This window comes from Rhineura floridana, chromosome 17 (assembly GCF_030035675.1).
Source record: "Rhineura floridana isolate rRhiFlo1 chromosome 17, rRhiFlo1.hap2, whole genome shotgun sequence".
Lineage (NCBI taxonomy): Eukaryota > Metazoa > Chordata > Lepidosauria > Squamata > Rhineuridae > Rhineura > Rhineura floridana.
Window position 1 is genome coordinate 4331500 of NC_084496.1, and position 19066 is coordinate 4350565.

The 19066-nt window shown below is 42.1% G+C and overlaps 1 protein-coding gene and 1 non-coding gene across 4 annotated transcripts in view; both read right to left on the reverse strand.

Moving 5' to 3' along the window:
- RBFOX1 (RNA binding fox-1 homolog 1) overlaps positions 1–19066 on the reverse strand; it is a 403703-nt gene that overhangs the window by 135446 nt on the left and 249191 nt on the right. For 2 of the 3 annotated variants that reach the window (XM_061599320.1, XM_061599319.1), the window contains exons 3-6: positions 16761–16904; positions 13288–13341; positions 7273–7365; positions 5263–5323 (exon numbers count right to left, since the gene is read on the reverse strand). In XM_061599320.1, coding sequence (XP_061455304.1) covers positions 5263–5323; positions 7273–7365; positions 13288–13341; positions 16761–16904 — 352 coding nt within the window. The remainder of the gene's footprint in view (positions 1–5262; positions 5324–7272; positions 7366–13287; positions 13342–16760; positions 16905–19066) is intronic. The other variant, XM_061599321.1, reaches the window with a different exon arrangement.
- Positions 15978–16083, reverse strand: LOC133372146 (U6 spliceosomal RNA). The gene has a single exon (XR_009759457.1). It is a non-coding gene; the product is annotated as a U6 spliceosomal RNA (small nuclear RNA).

Consider the following 19066-nt stretch of genomic DNA (forward strand, 5'->3'; position numbering starts at 1 on the left):
ATACCCACAGATTTTAAGTTATACTAATGATGCCTCCATTTGCTCAAGACAGGAAGAGGCTTGGGGGGGCGTATTCTTGAAGATGCAGATCGATGATCTCAGCTGAAAGTCATTCTCATATTTCATTTCCTCTGCACTCCCAGTTTGATGGCTGTATCATCTAGCTTGGTGAAGCTCACACAGGAAACACTTCATTCATCATGAAAATAACAGCAATTAAACTTTACTTTGTCTTGTCAATGAGGTATGTGCTGGCCCATAACTGTGTGGGTTAATCAAGTGTGAGGAGAAACCTGACATATACGAGTGAGGAACTGCCAGGGAACCCGGTGTTACCGGCTGGAGGAGGTAAATTCACCACCGTGGGCGTAATTCTGTGGATTTGTCTTGCTGTCACAACACTCAACTCTGCAGGTTGAAACTTTTGGAGAAGGAGGCTGGGGGAGAAATGTCCTTCATGCAGACATATAGAAAGAGCAACCCAAGGAGGTGAGGCAAGAGCTCAGCAGAAGAGCATTGTTGGGGGTGTGAGACTGTTGGACAAAACTCATGGACCTCATGTAATACACGTGGAATCCAAGAGCTTCACTCAGAGCTTCACGCCAGCAGCTTTTGCAAACCTTCAAGGGGCTGTTGAGTGTGTTTCTGAGTTCATGGCCTGCTCTACTACGGACTCAGAAAAAAGGTTGGGTTGCATTCAACGTTAGTCGTACTCGGAGTTGACCCACTGAAATTAATGTACATGATGAACTTTGGTCCATTATTTCCGATGGGTCTGAGTAGGACTTACTTGGATACAACCCATTGTCCATTCAAAGGCAACACTGGATTGTCATGCAGTCAGGATCATGAACGGCCAAAAGGTATTCCTTCTCTGTGGTGTCTGGTGCTCATTGGGACTGGTGCAATAGAATGCAGGGAGCCGCAAAGGTAGGTGGTGTCATGCGCCCCATGGAGTGTTCCTGACCTGAGTGGTCAAGAGGAGAAGGAAGATGTCTGGGATCCCGGAGAGGGGCCCAGTGGGTTGCAGCAGGGACTGAAACAGGAGAAGGCTTCAGCACTTTTGAGACTGCAAGCTCTGCCCCTGTAGTTCCAATTACAATTGAAGAAACACTGCCTGATAATGAGGCAGACCCTTTCCCTTCCCACAGACCTCCCTCATCGCCTGAGCCACTGCTGCTTGCGCCGCCTCTAAAAGAGGAGGGATCAGAGGCTCAACCAGAAGTGAGGTCTGAGGAGGCTCCCAATGAAGTCCTGCCACCAAGGATACGCAGGCAGATAGCCAGGTGCTCACAGATGGCACCAGCTTCTCAACTTGTTCGTAGGAGTGCTAGATTACTAGCCCATTCAGATAAACTCTCCCTACACAAATAGAATGCCCACCCTGTGCATATTTGAAGGGTTTCGAGGGGCGTGTCTACCTGCTGCAACTGTGTCTTAGCTTAAGTAGTCATGCCTAGCTGTGCTGTGTAGAGATGAAGAATCCTGCGTAACCTGTAAGCTGATCTATGAAACACTCTAAGCTGAGATTTCACATTAAACTTAATGGAGAAAAACACACCAATGAATCTGAATCTGAATCCACTGGGGCTGGCCAGGACAGCTGGATCCCGAGCCAATGAGGGAAAGGCAGAGCCACTGGGAAGTGGAGCCAACTCATTCTAGTTTTGTCCCCATCCTCCTCCCTGCCGATGCAATTTTGAATTTAGCACCCCGCAGAAATATGTTGGTTGGGTGCCCTCTTCTGACTTCCTTAGGCAACTAATCCAGAAGAGGAAGCTTGCCTGGCCTCTTTCCAAAGGCCTTGTTCCAGATACGAACTAACTAGGGCCTCAATGCCAGGTTATAGTGCAGCGGTGGGGACCTTTGTGCCCTCCAGATCTTGCTGAAGTACAACACCCATCAACCTTAGCAGGCATGATCAATGACCAGGGGGTATGAAAGTTGCTGTTCACTAACATCTGGAGGGCTAAAGGCTCCCCTCACCTGCTATAGAGGGTCTCTATATTTCCTTTTTCCCCTCCTGTGAGACCTTGGAGAGCTCCAGAAAGCCCTGAAACCATACTGCCCCTCCTGCAAAAAGATCTGGGACTTGTTTTTCCCAAGAGCCAGGTCAAAGGTATATGGGTGCCTTGTGAACTGAGAAACATAGTAAGTGCCCTACACTGGGTCAGGCCGTTGGATCACCTAGCTCAGTATTGATCAAGGGCCTTCTCAGTGGTGGCCCCCGAACTATGGAATAGTCTCCCCGAGGAGGTTCGCCTGGCACCGACACTATCATCCTTTCGGCGCCAGGTTAAAACCTTTCTCTACTCCGAGGCATTTTAATTTTTTGTTAATGATTGTAATGTTTGTAATTTGATTTTAGCCTTTGCTGTTTTTAGATTGTGAAATTTGATTTTAAACTGATGTTTTTGTATTATATTGTATTTTATTGTATCTATGTTCACCGCCCTGAGAGCTATTGCTAGTCGGGCGGTATATAAGTTTTAAAAATAAATAAATAAATACACTGACTGGCAGCATCTATCCAGTTCAGGCGGAGGTCTTTCCCAGCTCTTCCTAGAGATGCTGAGGATTGAACGTGGGACCTTCTGCATGCAAAGCAGATGATCTCCTACTGAGTCCTAAATAGCAACAGAGGAAGTGCCCTTACGCCGAATCAGAGCATTGGTTCATCCCCACCATCCCTATCTGAGAAAAACCATCGTTGCTGGCTCTTTCCACCCCTAACCAGGTGACTGCTTTGGTTCCCATGGTCTGGATTCCAATTCTGGATAATGCTCATCAAGGAAAAGCCTGATCCAACCTAGCATCAGTGGAAAATGGGATAACAGTTCTCTCTTCCCCTCTCTGTCTCTTTACACACACACACACACACAGAGAGAGAGAAAGAGAGAGAGAGAGAGAGTGCTATGCAATATGTGAATAATGTGTTGTTTCCAAAGGTAGTGACATGGATTGATCCAATCAAGCATTCTGTCTGTTTCTAAATTTGACAGAGATGTCATATTTTGGAAATGCTTTGGCAGACTCAAATTATGTTCATTTGCATTGCTTGGACAGAATATGTCCAGATGAAGGAGATGCAAGAAGGAGGAAAAAATAAGAGGGTTTCCCCTAGAAAAGCAGGAGAAATTCCAGTTTTCACCCGCCCCACCCCATGATTTACTGTTACAGGGTTAATCATTGCATGTCAGACTGCAAGCTCTTTTTATTTTATTTTTCATTTTACCACAATGGGGAGAGATAAATATGACAGAGTCATTAAAAAAATAAAGCCATCCAGTTCTCTGTGCCCCACTTCTAATGGCAGAAGCCACCTCACTAATGAGCTCTACAATGTAGGGGAGAAAAAATAACAAGGTCCATTTTATTTCATGGCTGATGCCTGCCTTTGTTGGTGATGGAGAGCTGCCTTTATTGATCAGATGTGTAAAGTTTCCCTTTCATCTTTTTTTTTTCTGGAGAAGAGTCAGGAAAATAAGATCTTTCTTTGGAAAGTGACAGGGTTCTGGAAGCTGGCCAAGTGGAAAGTTTCAATATGACCAATTTCAAAGCTTTCAGGAGTACTATTCAGAGGCTCAAATCAATTCCAGAAAAGTGAATGGGGGGCCATAAAAAGTTTATGTCACAGCAGAGATAGGATGTCAGGTAAACTGTAGAGTTGCATCCCTTGCAATTTTGCAATCGTCATCACCTTCATGTATATGGCTCTTTCTGGAGTGTTTCAAGGATTTCTCAAATGGGCAAATCTGTATCCAGATTTTCTGTGCAAACTAAAGTTCAGTTCTGCACATTTCTACATAAGTTTGCATTTTTTCTTAAAAGAAGACTTTTTTAAAATAAAAAGAAGTTCTCATGAAAACTCATCAGAAGACCTCATGAAAATCATTCATTCGTTTTAGTGCAAATTTCTCATAATATGCACACATTTTATGCAATTTTGCCTAATATACACATTTTTTGCACAGCAATTTCCCCTAAAATAATGCATCTTTGTATGTTATCTTTTATGTACTTGTGTATCCATTTTACTGACACTTTACCCAAGTATATGCATTTTTGTTTACATTATTTGGCTGGAGAACTAGACTGCAAAATTGCGGATTTCAAAGGACAGCTGTGTGTTTCAGTATGTGTACTGGTTTGGGAAGTGTGACCTAGGTAGGCTCACCTTTCAATGCAAACTAAATCAAACGTCTCCTCCATCCCTATTTCCTGTAGATCAGCAAGGATTTTTAAACCAATTTTAACTTTATAACAACAACACACACACTTTAAATTAGACTGCTGAAATGAAAAAAGCTGAGGATAACCAGGAATGGATTTTTATGTGGAAGAAATGTGTGTTGTGCTCAGTTGGAGTATTCAGAAGGGGGAAAAAAACCCTGTTACTCAGCAAGAGCTAGAGGCTCTTCTTTTTTTCATTCTAAGTCAACATCTTTTGCACCTGGCACCAGTTGGTGGGTCTTGGGGTGCTAGTAAAATACAGAGTAGGACCCAAGAGCCTAAAGATGTCTGCCTCCTTCCTTTCCATCAGATATTGCCTGGACTTCTAGAGGCCTGTGTGTTAAACCACTGCTGTCAGACCATGCTATATGTCCATGCTAAGTGTGGGAATCTGAGACACTTGCTGTGGTTTCCTCCTTGAAAAACAAGAATGCTACTTCCACAGCCCTTAACCCTTCACTGGTTTCTTGAGATGCGGAGTGTTCATTCCCTGGAACTTCTGGGTATAAAGGAAAGACATGTGCTTAAAGTTTGGAGTTCCACTGTCAGAGTAGGTAGCATCAGGCTAGATGGTTAGACTCAGCATGTCAGGTTCCCCTGCCCTTCATAGTCTTAAAAACAAAGATCAATTGACCATGATCAATAGGCAATTTGCACAAGACAAGGCAGGGAGAAGCAGCAGGATTATTTCTGGCAGGGAGGTGGATACCATCTTAGCCTCACCAGCCTTTTTCTGCTGCACCTGCAGAACAGCAGTTCATTGGAGTCAGAAGATTTAGCCAGCTAGCCCCACTCATGAAGAATAAGCCTATTTATTTTGAGGCCACCCTTGATGGTGGATCACTGCCGGTAGGCCAGCCCCAGTGGGACAACCCTGAAGGGAAGTTAACCCTTTGAGTTACTCCTTTGAGGTGTGATGGAAGGGTCAGCACTCCCCCATGGTTGATGGGCTCGCTCTTAGTTGAGAGATTGGAGAAGTGAGTGGGATGTGAGTTAGGAACACCAAGAATATATATTTAACATACTTACCATTTGTATAAGGGTTGACTGTTTTCTTATTTGTCATTACTCGAGCTGTCGCATTATTTACCTAAGCACATAGAAAAATAAATCAGTACTACTTCTGTAAAAAAAGGTCCATGAAACTAATGAAATGCATGCATTACTATTAGTCGTGTATAAATGCAATTTTATACCCCCCAAAAAATAAAAAATAACAAAAAGCAGAAAGTGCATAACAAAAAGATCACACTATTTATAATTACATTTATTCTCATCACAATTTTTAATAAAAAAACATACAAATCATTTCAATAAAATAACATCATCTCCTTTAAACTTTAATAAAGAGACATTAAAAGCAAATTAAAAAGGTTTTGCATAATTGAAGTTTTAAGAGCATGCTTTTTGTTCCATGGTAACACAGAAACGATAAAATATTTCAAAACAGAAAAAAAAAATTGCATGAAAGTGCATGCGGTGGAGTAGAAAGGGGAAAGAGACAAGGAACAAGAGAGGAAATTAAACGTCAAGAAGGAAAAAATAGAAAGGAAAACAAAGAACAAACGGATCTTAGCAGTGTGCAACATGACCCTTCCAAAGAGTGGTATCATTGGGGAAGCAACATGTAGCATTCAACACTGGGAAAACAAGAGCCTCATTTAATTCATTGCAAGAAAACTAACAAAATCATTCAAGCTTTGAAAACCACAGCTAACAAAAGGATAAATAAGAGGGTGCATTATTTAACACAATATGGAAGTTAACAATCTGAGTAAGATGTGCACGAAAGTCATATCCTCAATCCAGTCAGTGTCTCCAAGGCTTGCTTAAAACGGACACTCAAAATTTACAGGCGTACCGATATAGATAAAAAAAATATATAGAGAGAGCATCAAGAAAACTTAATACGACAAGTCAAAAAAATCCACGTGGTATATATCAGCGCTTAAAAAAGATATGTGAAACGGCAGATGGACTTTCCCACTTACCATTCAGCACCATCGCCAGCATGGGGTATGTATACAGTTACCATGGTTACTGAGAGTTTGGTGAGGGCCCTAAGCGCTACCGTCGAAGGGGGGGAAAATGGAAAAGGCAAAACATGCGACATCTTACTCAAAAGACGACAGCATTTTCAATTGGTAATCTCTCTCTCTCTCTTTTAAAAGTCTAGCAAATACAATTCAGGCAGTGTTGAAGGGGATCCAGTGGTGACGGCAAGAATGTTTAGAGACATATTTCTCCCTACCGCAATGATAAAATGTTGGCGGTTTAAACTGTCTGAGAGAATTCAACCGGGAATTGATCCAAAATTAAAACCAACATTTCCAATGTATTTTTAAAATGCTTTTATTTAGTAACAGATTCCCCCCGCCGCCGCCTCATGAATGATTTCTTCGATTTCCAAATTGGAATAATTTTGAAAACCACTGTCGACCCTGCCTCAACCCTGCAATGAAAAACAAAGGAAATCATAACAAATAAATAAATAAACAAATAAACTAAAACGACCTTATAGCTTGTTTGGGGATTTTTTTTTGTTTAATCTTGGTGGGGTTTTTTTTCCATTTTTTAAAATCTATTGCACCCGTTGAATTACAAAACCTTTCAGATCACAGCAAAAATGTTACAGCTTTTCACACCTCTGTCATACAACTTTCAGCAGTACATAGGATGGTAAGAATTATAAAAGAAATCGAAATTAAAAATAATAATTAAAAAACAAACCAACCCAAGTAAGGCCAAATTATATTAATTTATATATACATACATATATATGTGTATATATGTATATAAATATGTATGTGTGTGTGTGTGTGTCTATATATATATTATATATATATTTACATATAATATATATATATATATATATATATATAGACACACACACATACACACACATATATATAGAAAAAAACCTATGGGAAGGGGAAAGGAAAGCACATCAGAGACATTAATGATGCATCTGAAACAACAAATGAGAGTGAGGCATACATTTATAAAAAAGATGAAAAGGAAAATATTTTGAACATGCACCTCGATTTTACGGCCCTCTACCACAGTGCCGTGTAATTTCTCCCTCGCCCTTTCTGCATCAGCACTATTTTCGAAAGTAACGAAACCAAATCCCTGCATGCAAGTGGGAGAAAGGGGGGAAGATAACGTGCACATCATTATTTCAGACAATGACCACTTCTTTGCTTATTTTCTTTCTCTCTCTCTTTCTCCCTCTCTCTTTAATTAAAAAGGTTCTTGTTCTTTCTTCATTTCTGCAACATGCAAATTAGAAAAACAAAAAATTACAATCGTCCTGAGATGTGCAGTTAACAAACCAACCAACGTGAACAACTTTTCTCTTTCATCAGTTAGATCAATATCCCATGAAGAAAGGCAAAGGATGAACAAAAAACACCTTTCGCTTGGTTTTTATATATTATATTTATTTATTTCTCTAAATTGTCACTCCAGAAGACAAAAGAAATAAATCTAAGCAAAATAAAAGAAAAGAAAATGGAATCCTAATTCAAGGGACCCATGTCATCACACAGGACAAAATAAAAGAAAATAAAACAGAGAATGGGAAAAGAAAGAACATGACTCACTTCTGAATGACATGCAGAGTTGACCCAACCAAATCATAATATTAAATACAAACCAAAAGTTGTGCACAAATTTCAACACCAAAATGCAAACCTAAACTAAAACTTTCACTAGTTTCGCATGCCATTGTGAAACAAAGAAACATATATATACATATACATACATACATACATATATACATATATATATATATATTCACATGCAACACACTAGGGCTGCTTATAAATTTTGGTGAAATCTATAATATTAACTTTTTTTGGTCCTTAAAGAAAAAAAGGGGGCTCATGAAAACAAAACAAAGCAAAATACAAGAACGGCCGATGAGAAGAAACGGGGGTTGGAACTGAGCATAAACTTCCTGACTCTTAGAAAGAGTCGAACACAATTATGTGACATGAATAAAGAACAGAATTCAGAAATGGAAATATCTTGAACGATGTTCAGCTAGACCAGGAGCAGGCAAATGTGGTGCCCTCCAGATACTGTTGGTCTAGAACTTCTATCATCCCTGACCGTTGGCCTTCCTGGCTGGGACTGATGGCAGCTGGAGCCCGCAACATCTGGAGGGCACTGCTTTGGATATCCCTGAACTAGACCATGTTTTCATCTTCACTTGGTTTTGGGGGGAGAAACGTACACAGATCTGGCACTGGGTTGATTTTAACACAGTCTTGGCATGCACAGTCAACACGTAGTGGAGTGAAAGCACCTTGGACTTATGTACCCACACACACATTGGATGTTTAGTGCAAATCAAGACATATAGTTCTATATTTGTGCATATGCCAACTTTCCACTGCAAAGAAAAGAACGGATAGTCTGTGTAGGCCCTAGTTCACACTAAACATCAACTGTGAAGTGGTGGTGGCTGAACACGGGCACCCACGTTTTCCTCCCCTACCCCATGGCACATTGGATATATATGCTAGGGCTGTGTGTGAATGAGCCCCCTGTCCCTCGAAAACCTTTATGAATATGCTTAAAGTGTTATGCTTTGGGTGGATGCAGATCACTGACTTTTGCAATCGTCAAGTAGCAGGAATCAAGAAGAAGTTGGTGGTGACCCCCTAGAGGGGTAGTTAGTGAAGATCTCAGCAGCTGTGGGCACACATGAAGCTTGCAGCTACCCATAAAAGAAGGGTGCGGGACTCTGTCTCTTGTTGAGTTGTATCCAACTCACTTTTATCCAGAGCAAACCCATTTAAATTAATAGATCTACAGTCAAATCTGTTTTATTGGTTGGGATTGATTAATTGATATATCACTTATATGCCAAAATGACTTCTAAGCACTTTACAACATAAACTCAAATAACATATGTCATTAAAATACCAAATTACAATTCAATGTATATACAATACAACAAACCGGTTAAAAAAAAACATGACAGAACAGTTAAAAACTATCAAACCAGTCAATAAAACAGAAGTTCCAGTGCAGGAGAATGATTGCCTAAACACGTGTGTCTTCAAGAGCCGGCGGAATGCCAGTACTGATGGGGGCATCTCGTATTTCAGCAAGGAGGGCTTTCCACAACACTGGGGCCATGAATGAAAAAGCTCACTTCTGTGTTGCCCCAAGCCAAAAATGATCAGGCATTGGTAAAACTAACCAGGTTCCATTTGTTGAACATGATGCCCTTACTGGTCAATGAGTCTACTCTGAGTAGGACTAACATTGGATACAACCCATTGGGCAGTATTCAACACTAGTCCTATTCCTAGTAGACCCACTGAAATTAATGGACATGACTCCCTTAGGTTTGTTAATTTTAGTGGATCTGCTCTGTGTAGGACTTGGTTGGCTACAACCCATTGTACCCTTCTGGCAACTTACTTCCACTTGATTCTCACCATCTGGCTACTGCAAAGGCTAGCCCTCCTAGACAGTGGGGAGAAGCTTGACTCATCCCAATCATTCTTAGAAGAATGAGAATTTAAATAGGTACTCTGGGTTCAACACTTACAAAAAGTACCACCATTGATTTCAAAGGAGGCAGCAGAGGTGTCATCCTTTGTTGCCCACACAACCATGCCTAAGGGAGGAGCTTGAACATAGTTAATGGAAAATGACAATCTCTCTCTCTCTCTCTCTCTCTCTCTCTCTCTCTCTCTCTGGAGTGATGATCAGGAGGACTAGAGCCAGAGTAACAGCTGTCTTAGTATGAGGACCCCTCACAGGGATTCTTTCATAGCTCATGAAGTCATGAACATTCATCAGCCTTTTAGTTCATTTCCCCCCTAATGTAGACAGTTTTGTATGCAGTTTTGCTTAAATCACACATTTTTGCAAAGCAATTTCCCCTAATATACTACGTTTTGGCATGTTATTTTCAAGGATATATGCAAGTTTATGCACACTTTAGCCTAGTGTGTGCATCTTTGTAGCCATTACTTGCCTGGAGAACTGCGTAGCAATATTCGGATAAGTGTATATTTGGAAGGATTTCTGTGTTTCAGTCTGCATAATGTTTTGGAAAAGATGTGAATTTGGAAAGTTCACCTTTAAATGTGAACTGACTTTCACTTCTTGCCCATTCTTATTTCTCACATCTGCTGCCTGCAATGAAATGAGGGGTGCAGCCATGACTATAAGCAATGCACCCAGGTGTGGGGATAGAGACTTGGGGGAAGGACTGAATCCACGGGGAAACACAAAAGTTTGTATTACTAATTCGGTTTTCACTCAGCATACAACTTTAAGCAATCCATACCATCTAGCTGTGCTACCCATATTAAATGACATGTTCCAACAGAGATAAACTTGCATTTTGAGCTTCCAAATGTCTCATCCACTACTGACACAGAAAACTGATTTTTCATTTATTACCCCCAAAATAATTAAATAAAAAAGACAAGCAAAACATACCCACATTGTGTACATAAATGCAGTCCAACCTTTTCAGACACTAGCAATAGTTTTTTGGGGGCGGGGAGTTAACTCTCTTCCTCCAAAATAAATTACTAGAAGGGAGAGGTTAGGGTTGCTGGAGCAGTGGAAATGGGTGGCTCTGATGTAAGTAGGGCAGTGAATCCACTCCAGGTTTTAGTCAGAACTTTCAAGAGGTTCAATTTCTTGGGCAGCTTCTTGAAAGTTTAGACAAAAACCTGGCACAGATTTACTGCCCCACTGACATGGGAGCCCCCAGTCTCCACTATATAGTACTTTTAAAGAACATGTGGTCTGTGTTATGTTGTAGAACTCTGTCTCCCTTCATCCCTGACCATTGACCATGCTGGCTGATGGGGGATGGAGTCCAACCATATCTGGAGGGGGGCAGGTTCCTTACCTCTGAATTAAAAGAAAAGGGGTTTTCTTTAAAAGGGAAGGTGTTGATCTCCTTTGTGGGGCATCATAATCTGAAGAGAAGGGATTCCATTTCTGTAATACTGGTATATGGAGTCTTGTATAGGAAGTGCAGGTGCAAAAAGACCTGGGATTCTGCCCAGGACACTAGGATCAAAACCACAGTGCCATCTCCGTGTGCTCTGAAATATTCTCCGTCAGCATCCCTCTCCTTGCCAGGTGAGACAAGGACTTGGACAACGCCCGAGGCACTCAAGAAAGGGGAATGCACTTCTTATGCCCAAATGGCCACGTTCAGATGGAGGTGATCAACACATGAGTGTCTTTCCTTTCCTATGGACAAGTTCACACAAGGCCTGGGCACCTTGATTATCCATGTTGGAGGGTGCAGGGGTGGACTCCCCACCACCACTATGATGGCCTGGACCTGTGGGGGGCCTCACAGGTAGACCTTACTTGTGTCACCACACAAAGGCCTTAGCTCTCATTTCTGGTTATATGAATGGTGAATAAACAGTAATGGAGGGCATGGTGGGGTACCATCGCTCACCTGACCTCTGGTTGGTTGTGTTGCTGCTGCTTACTGGGAGGCGAGTATTGGAAGTGTTGGGAAGTAACCTGAACATGGTAGGTTTGCATGGGGTGAAAGCAGATAGAGAGGGAACCTCCAGGATTCCTAGGCTGACTCTAGTCCTTTGATCTCTGTTCTGACCTTCCCTTCTTTCAGGTGTAAACTGACACTCTTATGGTAGCTGATCTCATTTCTAGGTCTTTCTCCTCCTTCATCTCTCTTTGGGAGAGAAGACATCTAAGGGAAGAGACAGGTCAGCATAGTCAAAACGCACTGGTGGAACCAGTCTGTCACTCCTGCTGGTCTGTTTAGCCCATGCTGATCTTGCCACCACTTTGCCTCTCCCCCCTCTACCTCCCAGTAAGCAGCAGCCACATGACTGACCAGATGTCAGGTGAGCATCATTGCCCCACCAAGCCTTCCACTACCGCAAACAAGGGTACCTGAGCCCAAAGCCCATTTCTCTGCCCCACTAGGTGGATAATTTATGTGCTCAAGCCACGTGTGAATCAACTGTTAAGAGACTCTATGATTCAGGCTGTGAACAATTTAAGCAAAATATGGTGTGTGTGTGTGATTGTATGGTGTGGTGTGGTGGTGTGTGTGTGTATAAAGCAGCCATTTCCAAACAGGGCAGACCAGGGATGGGGAACCTGTACCCCTCCAGATATTGTTGAACTTCACCTCCCATCAGCCCTAGGCAGCATGGCCAAGAAAAATGGGAATTGTAATCCAGAAACATCTGGAAGAACACAGGCTCCCCAAGCCTTGTGCAGATTAGCAGAGCAAGCCTATAAAGTTAATCCCAATGAGTTAAATGTAGGATATACATATATAGGATTGCAGCTTCTGTCGAGGGGTGGGGACCCTTTGACTCTCCAGATGTTGCTGAACTACAACTCCCATCATTCCCACCAAGCATGGCCAATGGCCAAGGATGATGGAGCTGTAGTTCAGCAACATCTGGAGGACCAAAGGCACCTCACATCTGCTCTATCACTTATTTTGTTCAAGAAATATTTAAAAAAGGTGCTGCATTCAAAAGGGTTAGCAACATTCCAGAAGTTTTAACTAACCAGGACAACATCTTCACTTTCATAATCTGGAACAATCACATTCGATCAAGTAATTACTCCAGAGGATATTAGATGATATTGCTTGCTTCCATTTCAAGAGCAGAATATATACCTATTTTAACAGTCTTTTTTCCCCCATCCTGCAAGCTTGAACTAATTTCACAAAATGAGTAAGGCAATTATCAGGGATGGGAGAGAGAATCAGCAGACAACACTTGATTATATTTAAAAGCAAAAAAGCAATATTCCCATTTAACTGGTGACAGTTTATCGTAGTTAAAATTATCCCCTTTAAAAGGATTCAAAATTAGGCCAATGAATTTCATGCTGTTTGGGAAATTGTCAAGAAAGAAAGAAGAGAAAAAGCAGCCCAATTGGTGTTCCTGTTAAAGTGGATATTTAGGAAGTGTTTATTACAGCACTGCGCCGGCTTCCTCTTATTTGTATTGAATACTTTAAACAAATTCAACATTGCCACAGGTGTATTCAGTTGCTTACCTTTGAGCCTCGCTCATTAAAAATAATTTCAACATCTAAGATTTTACCAAATTGCTGCCAGGAAACAAAAAAGAGAAAGAAATCACATGAGCATTGAAACGAAAGCTAAAAAAAAAAACCCTCCGCACATATTAGGAACATTTAAACACAAGAAGATTTGCCAGTTTTAGTGGATTCTGTATCACAGGGAAAAAAATTGCATGCTGAATTGTGGCTAATGTACATATAGATGCCAACTGATCTGTGTCTGTCCCTATAACTCTGCCTCCCTACAGTCTTCTCCATTCACTTCAAGTAAACCTGTGTCTATGCACTGCTTTGTATATGTGCCATCCACGTCCTGGTAACCTCCAGGTTGGATTACTGTAATGTGCTCTACTTAGGGCTGCCCTTGAGGCTGGTCAGTAAACTGCATCTGCTTCAAACTGCAGCAGCTTGACAACTCACTGGAGCAGGATATGGCCACCAGGCTTCAGCACCTTGGAAGTTTGGACTAAAACCTGGAGCAGATTCCACTGCCTCACTGACCAGGAGCCACCAACCATCACTGTCCATATCCCTAATTACCTTTTTTTGGGAGGGGGTAGCACTGGCAAATCCTTGTACGTGCTCTATACTTGCCAAATGAGAAAGTGAATAAATCAGCAATTCTTTTAAAAGCAGGGGTAGCCAATGCAATGACCTCCATACATTGTTGGACTACAACTCCCATCATCCATGACCATTAGTCATATCAGCTGTGGCTGATGGAAGTTGTAGTCCAAAAACAATCTGGAGGGCAGTATTGTTATGAGGTATCAAATATTGGGAATTTTAAATCTTTGATTCATCTCAGTGAACCAGAGTTTGAAAAGGCCTGCAACAGCAAAGATTCCTGGGAAACAGCCCCTCTGTGACCTCTGAGTACATATCTTGCAATGCCTGAAGGTATAGACTTCCTGACTCATGGAAATTTGGGATTTGTCACCCAGTAAGAATAGGTGCTCCTTTCAAACAAAGGAAATGTTTATGATAATCTAGGCCATCACGAGGAAACAGAATAGCTCCTTTCAAACTAGGAGGTGTTGTGCATTTCTAAGCCTCTGGAGAAGACAGGATAAACTCCTGTCAAACAAAGAAACAAGGATTATGATAATCTTAACCTTGAGGAATCATCAGGAATCTACAGCAGGAGATCACACCTATCATCCAGGAATTTATCAGGAAATGAGTGGGTTCCCACCTTCCTGATCACATTTACTTTGGGTTTACTTTGGGGTCAGTTTAGTTAGGAAAAGGTATAAAACATGAGGAGTGAGAAGGGGAGTTCAGTGCCTCTTCTGGAGGGCTCCAGCTGCTGCTTCACTGACCAACGTACTCTAGCATCTTTGGGACAAATTGCAGAACTTCAGAGCTAAGGATTGGGTGAGATCTTTCAAATCTAGCGCTGGTTACACAAGGGCAGAGCTTTTGGCTCATTGGACTAGATACGAAAGGTCTCTCTCAGCTTTAGGCTTGCAGCAACTCTCCAGGAAAGGTATATGCAACTATCTGGGCTTTTTCCTTCCTTTTTCTTCTTTCTTTCTGTGTGGGTGAGTTTAATGAGAAAGTGTTTATAGGGCTAGTCTCTTTGCTTTAGTCTATCCAGTGTTGCTGAATGAATGAATGAATAATAGTTAGAAAACTACTCATTGTTAACTGCAATTGTAAACTGCAATATTTTTCCTTGTTCCTTCTCTTAATAAAACCACTCTTTATTTTACTTTCAGTGTATGTGTTATTGGGTTAAGGGTAAAATTATACATGTTCTGGGGGTGACGTGCGGGTAACTCCAGCAAAAGATCATGCTGCTCTCTTTTGGGGAATTTGGATTTCTAGTGAGCTCTGCTCATGAGGAAGTTCAAGGTTCCTTTGTAACAGCATATTGGCTATCCCTGCTTTAAAAGAATAACCCTCCTTGCTGTCCAAAATACATTAACAGTCATAAACAAGACATCATATTGTAGTTGCATTGAAATGTAGTTTCATTGCCTCTGAATGAACCAAGGGGGACTGTGAATAGTGAGTAGCATTTAGCATGAACGAGCCAGATAGAGACTTTTTTTTGTCTCCTCTTCTTACATGACACATTTTTGCAGTCTGACATTTTTCCAGTACATCAATCACACTGCCATGTTTGGTTATTTCATGTATCATTAACAAGGCCACACTAAGTGGCATGTAACGTTGGCAAGCCAGCATCAGAAACACAAATAGCCCACCAAAAGGAAAGGCCGAACAGGGAATGGAGAAATATAGAAAATAAAAATGTTTCGGTAGCTCTGCACCCTTTAGGAAGTAGATTAATGTTGTGGAGTCAGCTGTGTTGCCCATTTACTCAGAAGGAGGTCCCTTTGATTTCAGTGGGATTTATTCCCTAGTAGGTATGCACTGATTTGCAGTCATGGAGGCTGACTTTTCATAATGATTGTGTTTAGACACTGCTCCTTCTTTCTCTTTTGATAATCTTTTCTGTTGCCCAGACATCAAACCTCCTAGGATCACGACCTTCACCAGCTTTTGGGATTCCAGCACTTTGTTCCAGTCAACTTTGAAAACTAGACAGCACAATCGTATGGATGTCCCACTGAAATTAAATTGGAAAAACAAACCATGCAGATAACCTCGGCATTGGGATTTTCAGACAATGCCACCCCTACTTTCATGGACTTGTGTCCATTTCATGTATCTGATGTACCGCATGCCATCATTGTGCAGGAGCCACACTAATCAACTCTGTGTCATTCCAATATTATTATATGTATTGCTGATGCAATCTGATGAAATGGACTTTAGGTCACAAACGCTTATGGCGCAATCAGTTTGCTAGTCTTTAATGTTCTATAAGACTTTTGTTGTTGTTGCTTTCCCCCCTCTCTGAAATGTTCCTTATTGTTCCCTGAAACCACTTCTGGAAGCAGCTTCACTTGTCTCAGACTCTCAGCCAAGAATATGTGCTCAACACAGATTCTACCCCATGAAGTGACATACAGAGATCCAGTGGGTGTTTGTCCCCTGGGCACTGCCCCACCAATGTCAGTCTGCTCTCAGCCACCCCCACCTTCCTGATTTTTTACTTACAACTAATCTCCTGAGTCTCAGTGTTCCCTTGTACAACTCACCAAGGAAGCAGATGGGCACAAAACTAGAGTTTAGTTGGCTCTGCCTGCCATTGGTTCTGGCTCCAACTGCTGTTGGCCTGTCTGCCTTTGACCCCACCAGCCCAATGGGCACCAGCCACTATTGCAGACCTTCTGCCCCATGGATAACTCATGAAAATGGTGCCACAGCTGAGATGTTCAGAAAGGTGCATCCGTTTTGACCCCTTCCTATGGGGTTGATGATGCACATCCAGAACTTGTGAGTGTGAGGCTACAGTCTGAAGAAGACATTATTTTTCAATTGAGACAGGGACCCACAAAAATACAGATTTCCCGATGGAAACTAGTGCTTACCCCAAACATTTGTCTGAGATCTGGATCCCGAAATCTGAATGGTATATTTGAGACATGCAGCCGTTTCGGCTGTGATTTGTTTTCTGTGTTTTCAGATGATTGTGTCTGTTGCTGTCCGTCAGTCTGTGCTGCATCGTCTGTCTGCTAAAAGAATTCAAGCGGGATTGGGAATGGGGGGGGGGACAGAGAGAAAAGAAAGTTAGCCAGGCCTCCAAGCATCATTCTTATGCCAGAAGTCTATTTCTTCAGGAAGCTGCCGTGTGGTGCATGAATGGATCGATAAGAAAGGAAGGGCTGCTTGTTTTTTTTTTTAATGCAATACATTCAATCTGTTGAGTCTAGAAGATGGGAAGGCTTCTTCTATAGATTCCTCCCTGTCTGTTGGCATCAGATGGGCAGGTTTGGTTCTGCTACTGAACTGCTTCCTTCCAAGTGGCATTCAACCATGCTATATCCCTGTCAGGGATTCCCCTTGTTCCTCAGTCTCACTTCACATACAACAGGCTTCTGTAATCTTTTTGCTGCCATCAATTCACACAGAATAATTATTTAAACCCTCCTGGTAGCATGTATGGAAGGCTTTAGGCGTGAGAAGGCAACACCACTGAGAGACAGTATAAATCTTGAACCATGTTGTAGGTTTATTAAAGGGATATTGTTTACAAAAGGGAATAGGGGTGCTCATTTTGGGACTTCACAGGTGCTTGCTGACAGGTACTAGTCTCCAGAGATACTATCGCTGTCATCAGCCTTGAAGTGGCTGTCCCTTCAGGCCAATTTCCCTAAACCTCCACCCCAGCCAATTATTTCCACAACCCAGTCCAATCTGGGGCCAGTCTGCTTCTCTGTGCCCCCAAAGCTCCTCTGGTTGCGCTCCTGGCTGTGGGACAGTTTACCAGTGTTATACTCCCACCTGTGTCACTTCCCTCTGGCAAGACCTTACTTGAGGACAGTCCCTCAGACTCACCCAGTCAATGGCTCCCTTCTGATCTCACCAGGCCAGGATTAATGACACCCTGGGTAATTACATAAAGGCCTCAGTCCTTCCCTCACCTATTTCCACCACCAACTCCTCACTCTCTCACCAACAACCAACACCAACTCCAACCCCCACTCTGACTGCCCTTTCTAACGGCCAATTCCCTGACTGACTGTATAGTCGTTAGTCAAGGAGTTGAATTAGTCTGATCCATGGACACAATTGTCAGGATTCTGTTGGACCAGGACCTCACAGGACAAGGTGTTGGACCCTGCAGAAAGCCCCAGCTGAGCTGGGTGTGTAGAAGAACCCGCTGTAGTCCTAAAGCAGCCCAAAGTTTGTAGACTCGTTAACATCTTGTCCAGCCTCCTGTTAATCTCCCCAACCATTTTATTTTTGTTTGTTTGCTTGCTTGTTTGTTTGACAAGATTTATATCCTGCTTAATCAACAAAAACCTGAAAGCAGTTCACATAAAACAGTATACAATATGCCTAAATTAAGTGAACATAACATGTACTGAAATATAAACAAAATGTATTTATACCGGTAGTTATGAAACATATATAAATTGTAAAATGCATACATATTAAAATTGCATGCTAAAACTGTACATCTGGGTCAGCTTGCCTAAAGAAAAAAAGTTTTCTGCAGGTGCAGCGACAGTACAGGGATGATGCCTGCCTAATTTCAAAGGGCAGAGAGTTCCACAGAGCCTTGCTCCCCACATTCCACCTTTCAGACCCTGGATCTCAAGGATAAAGGTGGCAGCAGACCTAGTGGGATGCTCAGAGCCAGTATAGGAGCACACATCTGGATGCCAAGGGACTTTCTTGGTGAAGCGTACATGTGTGTTCCAGAGGAAGGGGAAAGTAAGAGCGGAAGTAAGAACAGTGACTCAGAGATGACTAGGCGGGAGGGGCTCGCAGGGAGAATATAATAAACCTCTCAGTTTCTCCTAGGCATTTGGGGGGGGGTCACTGCTCTCTTTAGAGCCCTCTTGTTTATTCCCTCCCTATTTCCAGTTCCACTTCCAGGAGCTGGCCACCTCTCACAAATCTATGACGTACAACAACGTAATTTCAATAACTGGGTATCAAAATAAGTTCAGCTCAAGGTACAAAAATCCCAATATGTTTCCATGTCAAGGCTGCAACAGGAAGGGGAAAAAAAGAAAAGAATGGGTGGATTGTACCTTAGTCTTCCTGGCCAGGAGTCACATTCACAATCCACAATATACACACTCTGATTACTTTCCGTTTCTAGACTGATAGCAAGATTGAGAGACCTTCTGCTTCAACAACATGAAAGCAATCAATTTCATTATGT